The sequence below is a fragment of the Vigna umbellata genome, chromosome 4 (assembly GCF_029865625.1).
Source record: "Vigna umbellata cultivar VRB3 chromosome 4, Vumbellata_1.0, whole genome shotgun sequence".
In the NCBI taxonomy this organism is placed as follows: Eukaryota; Viridiplantae; Streptophyta; class Magnoliopsida; order Fabales; family Fabaceae; genus Vigna; species Vigna umbellata.
In genome coordinates, this window is record NC_142168.1 from 33,653,484 (window position 1) to 33,669,648 (window position 16,165).

The 16,165-nt window shown below is 35.3% G+C and overlaps 1 protein-coding gene across 1 annotated transcript; it reads left to right on the forward strand.

Annotated features, from left to right (window-relative positions):
* Nucleotides 1–4,485: 4,485 nt before the first annotated feature.
* Nucleotides 4,486–15,745, forward strand: LOC148199969 (uncharacterized). The gene is made up of 6 exons (XM_088112804.1): nt 4,486–4,664; nt 11,419–11,814; nt 11,920–12,964; nt 13,541–13,914; nt 14,101–15,070; nt 15,425–15,745. Exons 1-6 carry the CDS (start codon nt 4,486–4,488, stop codon nt 15,743–15,745), a joined length of 3,285 nt encoding a protein of 1,094 aa, XP_087968930.1.
* The last annotated feature ends 420 nt before the right edge of the window (nt 15,746–16,165 follow it).

Genomic DNA, 16,165 nt, shown 5'->3' on the forward strand with positions numbered 1-16,165 from the left:
TAATAAGTTCACCATAAACAAGTTCAAAACTTCTTGGTTTACAGCACTAACAAATTGGTTAGATGTACGATTAAATTTGCATTCACTTATATATGTTTGATTATAAATTGATTTGATTTTAGTCGATATAAGAATTTCAAAACTTTTTCTCTTCAAGACATATACATATCAAATGTTAGATTAAGCATTAATGGGTAGTTTGATAACCAAACAAAATATCCGACAAATAATTTATTTAGTTAGAATAAACTCTAATTCATAATTTTGATACCTATTGTGTTAAGAAGTTGACATGAGATTTCTAAGATACTCCCAAAACAAAGCTTTAAAGTATGATTGATAGAAATTGATGTTTCGACAATAAACAACAAATTTTTCTATGTTTAATCATCTTTTAAAGACATTGTTTAATAACATCGGATGATTCATTTTTTTTGTTATCTTTTAAGAATAGTGTTTAACATCATGAGACGATTAATCTTTTATTTCGATTAGTTAAATCTTTAAAAATGTAAAGAATTTTCTAAAATGTCTTTCTTTAGGAAAAAAGATTTTGAAAAATAAACTCTAATTTCATCAACAACATTTTAAAGATAATCTAATTAAATATGATAAATTTTATATCTACAATAATTACATCCAAATTTTACCCTATAAAGTAGTATTATGGTATTTTAGAAATTTAAAACTCATTCTCTAACATTTTCAATAAAATCCAACAATTAGTAATTATGATATCTAGTTTTGATACCTATTCTATTAAAAAGTTGACATGAGATTTCTAACACACTCTCGAAACATATATTTAACGTATGATTGACATTAATTGATATTTCCAAAATAAACAACAATTTTTTCTATGACTAATGATAAATCATTATTTTAATACCATTTTAAAAAATAAGTTTTTAAGCATAACTCAACTTAAAAAAAAACCGATTTGTGTGATTAAGCAACTCAAAGACTTATCAAAAGCAAATAAAATAAATAATCAAATGGACAAAAGATGGAAAAGAGACCATGATATGTGTAAAATATATTATTTATTTATTCATAAGAAAAACCATATTACCTAGAGTGGAGAGAAAAATTATTGTTGAATCTTCTCTATAAAAGGTCATACAAGTAAAGTGTTGTTACTTTGTTGGGCTGCAGGGGGTGGATTCCATCCATAGCACTGTCGAGGATTTTTATTGGTGCGACATGGTCCAGTGGGAAATATGTCCCAAGTACAAGTGTTATCCTTATTATTGCAGAATCCATCTCGAGTTTGAACATATATGTCAAAATAATGATCTCCTTCCAACCAAACAAAATGACAAAAGTACAATGTTCTAGGAAAAATAAGCTGAGGTTCAAACTTAAAACTATAAGTTTCGCCAACATTGAGTTGATGCACCCCAAGATCACTATGTTTGTCCTTGCACTGAACACCCAAATATCTCATGTTTAAGCGATTTGTGATTTGAACGGTTACACTCTCACCGCACTTCAATTGCACTCCAACAAAAATTGCTAAAATCAAACATCCTACTGCTGTAATTTTCGACATCATTCTTTTACTGTAAACTTTACTACTTGCATACAAAGTATAGTAAACATACGTATATATACTACATGTATGCACATGTATATCTCAATATTTAAGAATAATTTATTGCTCTTTTAATATTTTAACGATTTTTTATTTAAATGAAATCCCTTAATTAAGGTAACATCTTCAATAATAATAATATTATAAGAAATATACTATTTGATATTTGAATCATCGTATCAGTTACAATTTTTTAAAAGTTATTTTTTAGATTTTTTTCTTTTTTGTTGGTAAATAACTCACAGTGATGAATTACAACAAAGATTATTAGTCATAATTACGATTAATTTAGATTTACAATTTCCAATCTAATGAGGTATGAAATCCTAAATATATAAAATAAACATATTAACTTATTTACTAACAAGACACATATTTTTTAATAATATTTTGATATAGTATATTTGTTTTTTTTTATTAATTTATTACTTATTTGGTATTGGCGTAGTTTAAATTTAATAAAAAATAAATATATTGTTTTAAAATGTTGAAAAGAAAATTTGTATTAACTATTATTTTCTTTATTTAGACTCTACATTAATTACAGACCATTACCTTTTAAATAATCATATTAATTACTAGGCGTATTAACTGTATTAATTTCTTTTTTCTTTAATTGTGTAGTTCTTCTAAAGAAAATTATTTACATACATTAAAACGATACGAAATAATCCAAAATATACAAAATAATTTGCACTGAAGTCGAAAATATACAAAATAATCATATTTTGACTAACAATATTTTGACACATATTTTTTAATACTATTTTGATATAGTGTATTCTTTTATTAATTTATTACTTATTTGGTATTTGCGTATTTTAAAATTAATAAAAGAATAAATATTCTTTTAAAATGTTGAAAAAGAAAATTTGTAGACGCTACACTAATTACAGGCAATTGCCTTTTAAATTATTGTATTATATACCAGGTGTATTAATTGTATTAATTGCTTTTTGCTTTAATTGTGTACATTTTTAAAAAATTATACATTAATCACTGCAATTACAAAGTTACAATTATCATTTTCTAACATTTTTCAATAAATCTTACCATTAATAGATTTTGTATCGATCACAATAAACTTTGAAACTTGATATATAATATAAATATTATTTAATCTCCATAAATTTATAGAGAACTATAAAGAAAAAGTATTATTTTATTTTATTTTATTTTTTAGAACCTTTACCATGTAAAGCATTCACGATTTTGTAATCTTTCATGATCCTTTCTGAAATATGTCCCACGAATATAGATTGTGGATACAATATACATCCCTCTATTCTACATAAATGTCAAAATGATGAACATCATGCAACCATGTGAAGTGACAAAGTACAAGGTTGTAGGATAAAAGACACGGTAACTCAAATGAGATTAATTTATTCTCCTTCAAGTGAAAAAGACATATGATACCCATATGAATGACTAACCATCGTTTATTAATAATTTGGTTTTTAACTCAATTTTGTAAAAATGATCTATAAGGTAAAATTTATATTTATTTAACTAAAAAATAATAAATTAGTTTCAAATTCCTATTAAATTTTTCTATTTTTAATTAATTTCTTATTAAATCTTTTTGGCTTCTTGGGTATTCAAAACTTTTATCTCTTTCAATTATGTTTTAATTGTTTTGATTAAGTGTGTGACTTGATTGTTATCTTGTGCTCTCGCCCTTGCTTTTATATATATATATATATATATATATATATATATATATATATATATATATATATATATATATATATATATATATATATGTATATATATATATATGTGTGTAATGTTTTATAATTAATATAAAATGATATTGAATGATGTATCGGATATAGTGTATACCGATCGGTTATTAAGTGTTAACCGATCGATCACCATCCACTACATTAGCTAAGGTCAACCAGGCCGAATGGATTTTGGGCCAGCGTTTAAGTTATTGGACCAAGGGTCCAGCAAAAGATAAAATAATCAAATGAATAATCAGGAATATCTGATTAAAGATCTGATTAAAGATATGATAAGCGTTGAAGATATTTATGAGTAACTAACTGGATTATGAGCAACTAACCGAATTTTCAGGTAAGGTTGTTTTTATTTGGCTTATGAAACACTTATAAATGCAATGATAGGGCCAAAGGTCAGGTACGCTTCACTTACGTTTTACTGAGACTTCATTACGTTCTACTTACGTCCGATCAGAACTTAAATATTAAAATTGTGATAAACCGTTCATAAAACCACTCCTAAATTGAGAGCATTGGAAAGTAGCAAAGCCACGTTAGAAAAGTTATGTCTCTCAGTCCTACAAATCCCTACCGAAACATTTTGGGCTTCTTCTGTCTGCTCTCTACCCCACGGTGGGCGTCAAAATGTTTCGGTAGGGATTTGTAGGACCGAGAGACGTACCTTTTCTAAAGTGACTTTGCTGCTTTCTAATGTATTATATGACTGCCCAGTCAATCATGAACCGAGCGGTCAAGAGAGCCTTCAATCCAACAAAGAAATGATAGACTAACTGATTGATCGACCGCAAACAAGATCAACAAATAAGAATAATTGTGTTGACCACTAAGTCAGGTCAATTAGTGTTAGGGCTAGGCAAACTGAATTGCACTGAATTATATTGATGAAAACTGTACTGAACTACAAACTATTTCTTTTGAACTGAACTAAACTTAAAAGTAGTTCAGATAAACTGAACTGAACTTCTTAAACTATAGTAAAAACTAAACTACACTGCTAACTACACAAAATTTAACTGATAAGGTTTAAGTTTTCCTGCATTCCTTACTTTGGATTCTCATTCAAAGCCCTTTGTCGTTGCCTGTCAATTGAACTCAAACAGAGATAACTCTGAAGAAAGAAGAAAGAGTGATGGTTGTAGTACAATGGTTGGCAATGCAAAATTCAGGAAATGGGAGAAATTGGCTTCGGCCCCGTTGGCGGCCGCCGTTATTGCCTTCAACTCTGACATGTTTGCCCTTGCTGATCTCAACAAATTTGAGGCTGAAATGAGGGATGAATTTTGGATAGGATTGGCTGCACAATCTGGTTCTGTAGATCTCAGGTTGGTTTATTTCATTCCATTTTATCTTTGCGGATTCATAAATAACACTTTCGGACTAAGTTTTAGGCAAAAACGAAACTGAATTATCTTCGCTAATTATTTTGCAAGAAAGTCATGCATGTGAATGAAAATTTCAGAGGTAATTTTTTTATTGCAATTGGCCATGCGTTATAAAGAAATTAGAAATGAACATGATGCAATTTCGCGGTTGTAGATTATACAATGGACAAAATCAGTGTTAATAAGACAAGCAGTTCATACAATTAACTGCACTAAACTGATATAAAGTTCAGTTTTTCTAACTGAACTAAAAAGTAGTTTAATTAGTTTTCAGTATACACCAGTTTAGTTTTTTTAAGTATATTATAGTATAGATAACTGTAGTTTAGTACAATTTATTAAACTATGCCCAGCCCTAATTAGTGTATGGATCGTAATTGGGCCAACATCAATCCAAAACCCATTCCAAAATTTTATAAATACAGGTATGATATTCAAGTAGTCCAAACGGTGGAAAAGATAATTGAAGACTAAATTGTGACCTAAGCTTGGATTTCATAGTTTATTTGCAATCATAGTGGGAGTGCTGAAAGAATCAATGGATGAAAAGTAATTTGTATGAGGTGAAAAGAAATACATACCAATAATGCCTGGTGGTTTAAGAGAAGAAGAAGAAAGATGAATGAGAAAGCGGAAAGGTGAATAAATGAATGATGAAGGCAAAGCAAAGCTTTCAGAAGTTATATGTATTTATATATGGAGAGACACGAATGACTCGCTCACATACAAATTTTAAAATTTGAGAATAAGTTTAGCACAGGCAAACAACACCAGATAGTTTCTTCCTGCATTACCATAAATTTCTTTCTGCACCCTTATAAATTCTTCTATAGAAATATTTCAGATTATACAATCTAAAATCATTTTATATTTTATATTTTATATTTTAAAATGCATAATCTAAAATATAAAAAAAAACTTATTCTAAATTATATATTCTGAAATAAAAAATTTAAGAAGTTACATATTGAAATTATAAAAATACATGCAGAAATGGCCCAACACCACCTAACAAAATGTCACAAACAAGCCCATATTTTGCTGAAACATTAACTGGATAATTCCTCAAGAAAACCATTCGTATGCTTTTTCAACTTCATTTCTCCAGACCCACTACTTGAGAGGGTGATGAAAATGAATAAATAACTTTTTTAATTTAAAATATTAATCTATTTAATAAATTTATTTTCATCTAAACTTCACATACATGATCGATGAAATTATCCACTTTTTTTTCATTTTTAATATATTAAAAAATAGAGAGAAAAGACATCACTGTTTGAGACAAGATAAAGGGGGAAAGAGTTTAAAGGCAAGGTGACACATGAAATGTCACCACATCTACAAATTATATAAAAAAGTATAATTTCTTTTAAAAAAAATCCTTATTCTATGTTAATTTTTATAATCAGAGATTTATCTTCTAATTAAAAATACCCACATGAATCACTCACCATCATTTATTAATAATTTATCTTCTAACGATTTATATTTATTTAATTAAAAATAATAATTAAGTTTTAAGTTTCACATAAATTTTCGTATTTTCAATTGAGTTTTTATTAAATATTTTGGTTTATTGAGTATTCAAAAATTTTATCATTTTCAGTTGAGTATTTGGAGTTTAATTGTTTTAATTAAGTAATTTATCATTTTATATTAATAACAAAATATCATGTTTCTTAACACTAAAAGACAAATAAATAAGATGATGAAATAAAATAACAGCATCACCAAATTAACAAAAAGAAATTAAACTACACGAACTAATTAACAGATACGAAAATTTTGAGTGTCAACAACATAAACTCAAATAAAATTGTTCAAATTTAAGAGAGAATTAAAACTTAATTAATCTTTAAAAATGCAAACAGATTCTTAAAAAAAAATGTGTAGAGAAATTTTGTAATTATTTATTACCTTTTGCTTTGTTCAATGTTCAATGAGAACATTAACATTTGAGTTATGCCCTTTCGTCTAATATTCTTGTACAAATATCACTTCCATTCTAGTGTATTGTCCAAGAAGAAAGTGTTTTCATTGAATATATTAGGATTCATTTTTAAGTTTTCTTGAAAATGTTTTTTACCTTCAAATTTTATAACATTTTGAAATAAACTCTAATTTAATTAACAACATTTTAAAGATAATCTAATTGAAAATGGTAAATTTTGTATCTACTATAATTACATCCAAGTTTTATCCTATAAAGTAGTATTATAGTGTTTGATAATTTAAAACTCACATTCTAATCTTTTTAAGAAAATCCAACTATCAATAATTATGGTATCTAGTTTTGCTACGTATCATATCTTAAGAGGTTGATATGAAATTTTTAACATACATTAATGGATGTTTCGATAATAAACAATAGTTTTTTCTATGACTAACTATAAATCATTATGTTAATACTACTTTAAAAAAGGAGCTTTTAAAGTTAACTCATTTTTACAAAAATCAATTAGTGTGATTAAGCTACTCAACGACTTATTAAAAGCAATTAAAATAAATCATAAGATTTGAATGGACAAGAGACTATGAAATAAATACCATAGTATGTGTAAAAGTATATTACTTATTTATTCATGAGAGAAAAAACAAATCACTTATAGTGGAGTGAAGGATTATTGTTGAATCTTCTCAATAAAAGATCATATAGGTAGAGTGTTGTTACTTTGTTGGGCTGCAGAGGGTGGATTCCATTTAAAGCACACTCGAGGATCTTTATCGGTGCGACATGGTCCAGTGGGAAATATATCCCAACTACAAGTATTACTACTACAATATTCATCTCGAGTTTGGACATATATGTCAAAATAATGATCTCCTTCCAACCAAACAAAATGACAAAAGTACAATGTCAAATGAAAATAATACTTAGGAAAGAACTTAAAGCTATATGTTTCTCCAACATTGAGTTGTTGCACCCCAAGATCAGTATTCTTGTCTTTGCATTGTACAGCCAAATATCTCATGCTTAAGCGATTTGTTATTTGAACTGTTACTTTGGTTGGAAGAAGAGGAACACTACTCTCACCACACTTCAATTGCACTCCAACAAATATTGTTAAAAACAAAAAACCTATTGCTGTAACTCTTGACATCATTCTTTTACTGTAAATTTTGTTACTTTCTTGCATACAAAGTATGATAAACATATATATACATACATATATATATATATATATATATATATATATATATATATATATATATATACTGCACGTGTATACACATGTATGTCAATTTGTGTATTTAAGAATAATTTATTATTCTTTTAATATTTTTACGACTTCTTGTTTAAATTAAATCCCTTAATTAAGTAACATCTTCAGTAATAATAATATTATAAGAAAGATACTAATTGATATTTAAATCATCATATCACTTGTAATTATATTACCTAATTTACTATCAATATTTTGACACATTTTTTAATAATATTTTGATATAGTATATTTGTTATTTTTTATTAATTTATTACATATTTGGTATTGACGTATTTTAAATTTAATAAAAAAAATATACTGTTTTAAAATGTTGAAAAAGATAATTTGTATTAACGTATTATTTCCTTTATTACAAAGAATAGACTCTACATTAATTACAAACAATTGTCTTTTAAATAATCGTATTAATTACTAGACGTATTAATTATATTAATTGTTTTTTCTTTAATTGTATACGTTTTCTTAAGAAAATTATTTACATACATTAAAACTATATGTGAAGCCCTAAATAATTAACGCACCAAAATCCACTCTTTAATCACCATTAAACACGTTTTGACACGTCAAAACCAATCTGCATGCGCCTGCCATGTGTCACTGAGGGAGCGTTCCGGAAAGCTTGGTGGGAAACAAGTGGCATGCAGTGGATTGGACGTTGGTTCTGCGTAGAGGAAGGAAATTTTTACCCTCTGCATGCGCTGTCACTCTACTGTCACGACAGAAGCTTCTAAAACGTTAGTGGAAAACCATGTGGCAGTGCGTGAATGCATGGCTGGCTGGCGAGGAAGAGAAAATAATTTCTCTGATACGCTTCACTTCAATTCAAGCTTTCATCTTCTTCCTCACGAAACCCTAACCATTTTTTTCTCCAACTTCTCTCTAAACCCTTTCCATCTTCTCTCTACGATCACTCACCACCAGCACCTCTGTTTCCATTTCAGAAACCGTAGGATCATTCTCGGAGCTGTAAGCTTTCAGTTGAACCGATCAAGTTTGCATTCTGTGACTGGTGAGTTCTCTTCCCTGGAACGTTCTTCTCTTCTGTTCCTGCAAACCAAAATTCTGGTTGCATGCGTGGGTTAGGGGTCTGATCTGTCTATGGTTTCGTGATATTAGGTTAAGTGGATTTGGTTGTGTAAGTTGCTGGATAGAAATCTGTGAGAGCAAGAGCGAAACCTTAGCATTTGGAAGTCACTGCTGAACCAGGTAAGGGAAGCTTGAGTAATTTGATTTAATACTTGGTTGATGTTTATGACAGTAAGGAAGTGTGTTGGATGTGAATTGTATGAAATATATGAATTTTGAAGTATGCATGTACGTGTATGTTGTACTGGTTGTATATGATGGTAAATGCTTTGAACTGTATGTTTATGATGTTATTGGTTGAACTGTACGCAGAGAAGTAGAAGCATGATTTAGGATATGATTAAATTTTCTGTATGATTTGGAATGTTAATGTTTTGAACTGGATGTTGATGATGATATGTTAGAACTGGAAAATTTTATATTGATGAGATGATAATATGAATTCTGGAATGTATGAGAATTATGGTGGAGAGAAATCGTAAGTTATGAAAATCTGTAAAGTCATTGTAAAACGAGAAGTCTGGAAAAATATTCTGTCTCTGATTGATCAATTACGCTCGTCCTTGTGCGGTCATTTACCGTTCGTCTTCTCTAAATTTGAATTAGAGTTAAATTCTTTCGTTTTGGAAAGGATGCTGTCTTAGAACGAGCGTCCCCATTTGAAATCCTAAATTTAGTGTCAGTACTAAGTGGCGTTCGGTCTTAGACCGAACGTTCGTTCACAAGAATAAATGATTTGCTAGCGTTCGACCTTATGTCGAGCGTGCGTCTTTGCTAGCGTTCGACCTTATGTCGAGCGTACGTCTTTGCTAGCGTTCGACCTTTTGTCGAGCGTTCGTTGTTGATAGCGTTCGACTTTATAATGAGCGTACGTTCTAAATCACGCAAGGTCTCCTATTCAGCACGCGTATAAATAGCGTTCGTCCTGCTTTCTAAATAGCTTTCGTCCTGCTTTCTAAATAGCGTTCGTCCTGCTTTCTAAATAGCTTTCATCCTGCTTTCTAAATAGCGTTCGTCCTGCTTTCTAAATAGCTTTCGTCCTACTTTCGAAATAGCGTTCGTCCTGTTATCCAAATAGCGTCCGTCTATACAGTGAATTAACGTTCGTATTTTAAAGAAGTGTAACTAAGAATGAAAGTATGATGTTGAGGGAATTGTGAAGTATGCGAACCATATTTGAGATGAAGTTGTGAAATTGGAATTTGAACGAGCGTTCCAAGGAGGAACGTCTCTATGAATGATTATGTTGAATGGTAAAGTGTGACCAAGGAAAAATCGCTGATGGCTGATCATCCTGATATTCCGTGAGTGCTCTCCTCATGTAGAGGGAGTAGGTCATGCGTGGGAATGGCAGGAGGCCATTAGGGTTAACCTCGGTTGGCAGCTGATGGGAATGCCAGTTACTACACCAACCGGGTGCATGAACGCCTGCGGTTACTTGGATTCACACAGTCCGGACGGTCTGTCTTAGGGTAGTTGGATGATTTATATTTTGCTTATACGTATTGGTGCATGTCTTGTGTGTTAAATGCTTGTGTTAAAAATTGTATGTGATATGTATGAATTAAATTACCTAAGCTTACCCTTGCACTCTCCTTGTGTTGTCTACTGTTGATGTATGTCCGTCTTGTCAATGCAATGATCATCCGTTGTGGATGTGAGCAGATGGGGAGGCGCCACTTGATGCTATGTTGGAAGAAGAAAATTTGGAGGACGCCAACCTGGTCGAAGTGGAAGTTAAAGCCGAGCAGTAGCTCGCTCGTTCTTAGTAGCTGTTAGTAGTTTTATTAGCGTTTTGGACGTTCGGTTATTGTATTGTAAAACCGTTCGTTTTTAGCTTTCGATGTTTACTTTGGGGCTCGACTTTGTAATCGCTGGAACTTATAGCCGTTCGGTTTCTGTCTCTTGTTTAGTTGTAAAGACTGATGACTGATTACTGTTAATTGTAATTAATTCTAATTAATGGTAGTTACTATTTATTGGGATGTTACATTTATTGGTATCAGAGCAGTTTTGTTCTATCAAAGGACATGTAGGGTTATGAGCATACTTTGCTTTCGTTGTGTGCTTGTTATGTACTGGATGAGTTATTGCTCATTTAACTTTTGAACAATTCTGACGCTAGTTTTCTGATGAATCAGAGGACGAATGGCGCCTAGACTCCCTCCACCTCCCCAACCGAGTGAGTCCGATACGTCCAGCAGCACTAGGTTGTTGGAAACCGTAGTTGAACGGCTGCATCAACAGAACACCACGTTGCTGGAACAGAACGCCACCCTGATGCAGCAAAACCAAGCTGCTATGCAAGGTTTGGAGGCCTCGCGTGTCAACTCTGAAAACACGCAAAGGCAGTTGATGGAGATCTTGGCTGCAACTAGAGGTGCGCCTGGAGCATCCTCTTCAAACGTTGCCCAACCGAATGCTGAATGGAGTTTGGAGAGTTTCCTTCAGCATCACCCTGCCAAGTTTAGTGGAAAGTGTCTTCCGGACGAAGCTGACCAGTGGCTGAGGGATATGGAAAGGATATTCAATGCCAAGAGGTGTCCAGATGAGAACCGCTTGGCCTACACTGAATACTTGTTAACTGGAGAGGCGAGCCATTGGTGGGCGAGTGCCAGAGCCATTCTGATGGACGCTCAACAGCAGATTACTTGGGAAGTATTTAGAAACAAGTTCTATGAGGAATATTTCCCTGACAGTGTCCGTTTTGCCAAGGAGGTTGAGTTTCTACAGCTCGTCCAAGGAGGAATGTCAGTTTCGGAATATACGAACAAGTTTAAACACTTGATTCGCTTCAATACAATGGCCACTAGTGAGGAGTGGCAGTGCAGAAAATTTGAGAACGGTCTACGCAGTGACCTGAAGGTGGTAATTTCCAGTTTGTGTATCCGAACATTCCCTGCCATGGTTGAGAGGGCTAAGGTGTTGGAGAAGAATTTGGCAGAGGCGGAACGTTTGAAGAAACAACAAACAGTAAGGGGGCCGATTGTCTCGAAGGGGAATGTAAATCAGAGAGGATCCCCTTACGCTCGTCCAGCAGGCAACGCGAGTGGATCCCAAGCCTTGACTACTGTCGGACAGTCTGGACAGTCAAGGAATGTAGCATGTTTTCAGTGTGGAGGACCACATCTTCGGTGGGCTTGTCCTCAACTGAATGGGGGAAAATACTGTACTAAGTGCAGAAGGAATGGGCACTTGGAGAACGAGTGCAGTGTGGGAGGACGTGCGGCAATGAGACCGCCGAACGCTGGGAGAGCTCAACAAGGCAGAGGTGGACGTGCACAAGCTACGGGGAGAGTGTATGCGATTACTGGTGCTGAGGCCGCTCGTTCAGGTACGCTCATCACCAGCACTTGCTTGTTGTTTGGAAAGCCTTGTGGTGTGTTGTATGATTCGGGTGCAACTCATTCCTTCATCTCGAAGGCATGTGTTGAGAAGCTTGGGTTAGTGGAGAGTGAATTACAGTTCGACCTGGTGGTGTCAACCCCAGCGGCTGGTGGGATTAAGACGTCCACAGTTTGTGTGAGATGTCCAATAGAAGTTGAGGGGCGTAGATATAAGGTCAACCTCATTTGCTTACCCCTTCAAGACTTAGAAGTAATTCTGGGGATGGATTGGTTGGCCACCAATCGGATCATCATTGATTGTGGAAATAAGGAGTTGGTCTTTCCAGGAGAGGAGGAGGAAGAATTATCTGTTGATCGTGGTCAGTTGAAGGAGGACATCATGGAAGGAGCGAGCTGTTTTCTGATCCTGACGTATGAAGACAGCGAAATTGAGCGTTCGTCCAATAACGAGAGCAGTGGAGGACGAACGGTAGTAGATGAATTCCCGGATGTCTTTCCGGATGAAGTTCCTGGTCTACCTCCTATCCGTGAGGTCGAGTTCACGATCGACTTGGTGACCACTGCTGCACCCATCTCGGTTCAACCTTATAGGATGGCACCAGCAGAATTGGCTGAGTTAAAAATGCAGATTGAAGAATTGATGGATAAGAAGTTCATCAGGCCAAGTGCTTCACCATGGGGAGCGCCTGTGTTGTTAGTTAAGAAGAAGGATGGCAGCTCTCGACTCTGCATTGATTATAGGCAACTGAATAAGCTGACCATCAAGAACAAGTATCCCCTTCCAAGGATAGACGACCTGCTGGATCAGTTGCAAGGTGCGTGCATATTATCGAAGATTGATCTACGTTCGGGCTACCACCAGATTAGAGTGAAGGAGGGAGATATTCATAAGACAGCGTTTCGGTCTCGTTATGGTCATTATGAATATGTGGTGATGCCCTTTGGAGTGACGAACGCACCTGCAATCTTCATGGACTACATGAACAGGATTTTCAGACCGTATCTGGACAAATTTGTAGTGGTGTTTATTGATGACATCCTGATCTATTCTAAGAACGTTGAGGAGCATGAAGACCACTTGAGAATTGTCTTGGGCGTGTTGAGGGAGAAAGAATTGTATGCCAAGCGTTCAAAGTGTGAATTCTGGATGAAGGAAATCCAGTTCTTGGGGCACGTCGTTTCTGCAGGAGGGATTGCAGTGGATCCAGCCAAGGTGAAAGCAGTGCTGGATTGGGAGCGCCCACGTTCGGTCACAGAGGTTAGAAGCTTCGTGGGGCTCGCGGGCTACTATAGACGGTTCATTGAGGGATTTTCTAAGATAGCAGCCCCTCTGACTTATCTCACCAGGAAAGATCAGCCGTTTGCATGGACTGATCGTTGTGAGGAGAGTTTCCAGGAATTGAAGAGGAGATTAACGAGCGCCCCAGTGTTGGTCATTCCAGACACGACCAAACCTTTTGAAGTATATTGTGATGCGTCGTTTCAAGGTTTGGGCTGTGTACTGATGCAGGAAAGGAAGGTAGTAGCGTACGCTTCTAGGCAGTTGAAGATCCACGAGAAGAATTACCCCACCCACGACTTGGAGCTGGCAGCAGTCGTGTTTGCATTGAAAATATGGAGACATCATCTGTATGGAGCAACGTTTCAAGTATTTAGTGATCACAAGAGTCTCAAGTATCTCTTTGATCAAAAGGAATTGAATATGAGGCAAAGGAGGTGGCTGGAGTTCTTGAAAGATTATGAGTTCGAGCTGTTATATCATCCTGGAAAAGCAAACGTGGTGGCTGATGCCTTGAGTAGGAAGGCTGTGAGAGTCTCGGCAATGATGGTGAAGGAGCTGAGTTTGGTAGAAAGTTTTAGAGATCTAAGGTTACGGTTCGATTTGGGAGCGAACGTGATTAGATGCTGTAACCTGGTACTTTCCAGTGATGTGTTTGAGCAGATCAGAGTGAAGCAGCGTGAAGATGAGGAATTGACTAAGATATTGAGTGCGCTCGGCACAGATCAGGCTAAAGAATTCAATATTGGTACGGATGGCTTACTGCGCTATATGGATAGAACTTGCGTTCCAAACGATGGTGAGCTGAAGAGGATTATAATGGAGGAAGGACATCATAGCCGTCTTAGCATGCATCCAGGCATGACTAAGATGTATCAGGATCTCCGTTCATCATTCTGGTGGCCTGGAATGAAAAGTGACATTGCACGTTTTGTAGCTTCTTGTTTAACCTGTCAACGTGCAAAGGCGGAACACCAAAGACCAGGTGGATTGCTGCAGCCATTGGAGATTCCAGAATGGAAGTGGGACAGTATTTCTATGGATTTTGTGACCCATCTACCGCGCACAGTCAGAAACCATGACTCGATTTGGGTGATCATAGATAGGTTAACTAAGAGCGCTCACTTCCTAGCAGTTAACTTGAAAATGTCAATGACGAATCTGGCAAAGTTGTACGTGAAGGAGATCGTTCGCTTGCATGGAGTTCCTTCGAGTATCATTTCAGACCGAGACACGAGATTCACGTCTCGTTTTTGGCAATCGTTGCAAGGCGAGTTGGGAAGTCAACTACGAATGAGTTCTGCATATCACCCACAGACGGATGGCCAATCTGAGCGAACCATCCAGACACTTGAGGATTTATTGAGGACGTGCGTCCTAGATCATGTGGGAGTTTGGGATGAAGTTCTGCCGCTCGTTGAATTCACGTACAACAACAGCTTTCAAGCAAGCATAGGGATGGCTCCGTTTGAAGCTCTTTATGGAAGGAAGTGTCGAACACCTTTGTGTTGGTTCCAAGAAGGCGAGAACGTTTTCACTGGACCAGAGTTAATTCAGCAAACAACCGAGAAGGTGAAACTAATTCAAGAACGACTGAAGACGTCTCAAAGCAGGCAGAAATCCTATGCTGATAAGAGGAGAAGACCCTTGGAGTTCGCTGCTGGAGATCACGTGTTTCTCAGATTAAATCCAATCACTGGAGTGGGAAGAGTTCTCCGTCCAAAGAAGCTTTCACCCAAGTTCGTAGGGCCTTATCAGATTCTGAAGAAGATTGGATCAGTTGCGTATGAACTAGCCCTACCACCTCAACTGTCCAACCTGCATCCAGTCTTTCACGTTTCTCAGCTCCGCAGATACATATCTGATCCATCACACGTACTGGAGTTGGAAGACGTTCAGCTTCGTCCAAACCGAACCCTGGAAATGCAACCAGTCCGAGTGGAAGATAGTCGTATCCAGCTCTACAAGGGAAAACAAGTTAATCTGGTGAAGGTGGTGTGGGATGCGAGGACTGGAGACTCAACATGGGAGGTTGAAGAGGCCATGAAGGAGCTGTACCCTCAATTGTTTAACTGGTAAGTTTTAGAATTTTCGAGGACGAAAATTTTTGTAGTTAGGGAGATTGTGAAGCCCTAAATAATTAACGCACCAAAATCCACTCTTTAATCACCATTAAACACGTTTTGACACGTCAAAACCAATCTGCATGCGCCTGCCATGTGTCACTGAGGGAGCGTTCCGGAAAGCTTGGTGGGAAACAAGTGGCATGCAGTGGATTGGACGTTGGTTCTGCGTAGAGGAAGGAAATTTTTACCCTCTGCATGCGCTGTCACTCTACTGTCACGACAGAAGCTTCTAAAACGTTAGTGGAAAACCATGTGGCAGTGCGTGAATGCATGGCTGGCTGGCGAGGAAGAGAAAATAATTTCTCTGATACGCTTCACTTCAATTCAAGCTTTCATCTTCTTCCTCACGAAACCCTAACCATTTTTTTCTCCA

Bases quoted from the DNA above. Each gene is read 5' to 3' on its own strand.
- LOC148199969 (XM_088112804.1), top strand. From the start codon at position 4,486: ATGGTTGGCAATGCAAAATTCAGGAAATGGGAGAAATTGGCTTCGGCC. The intron at 11,815-11,919 runs GTTTAAACACTT...GGTAATTTCCAG, and splicing joins GTTTCGGAATATACGAACAA to TTTGTGTATCCGAACATTCC. The intron at 12,965-13,540 runs GTTCAACCTTAT...TTCTGGATGAAG, and splicing joins CCACTGCTGCACCCATCTCG to GAAATCCAGTTCTTGGGGCA.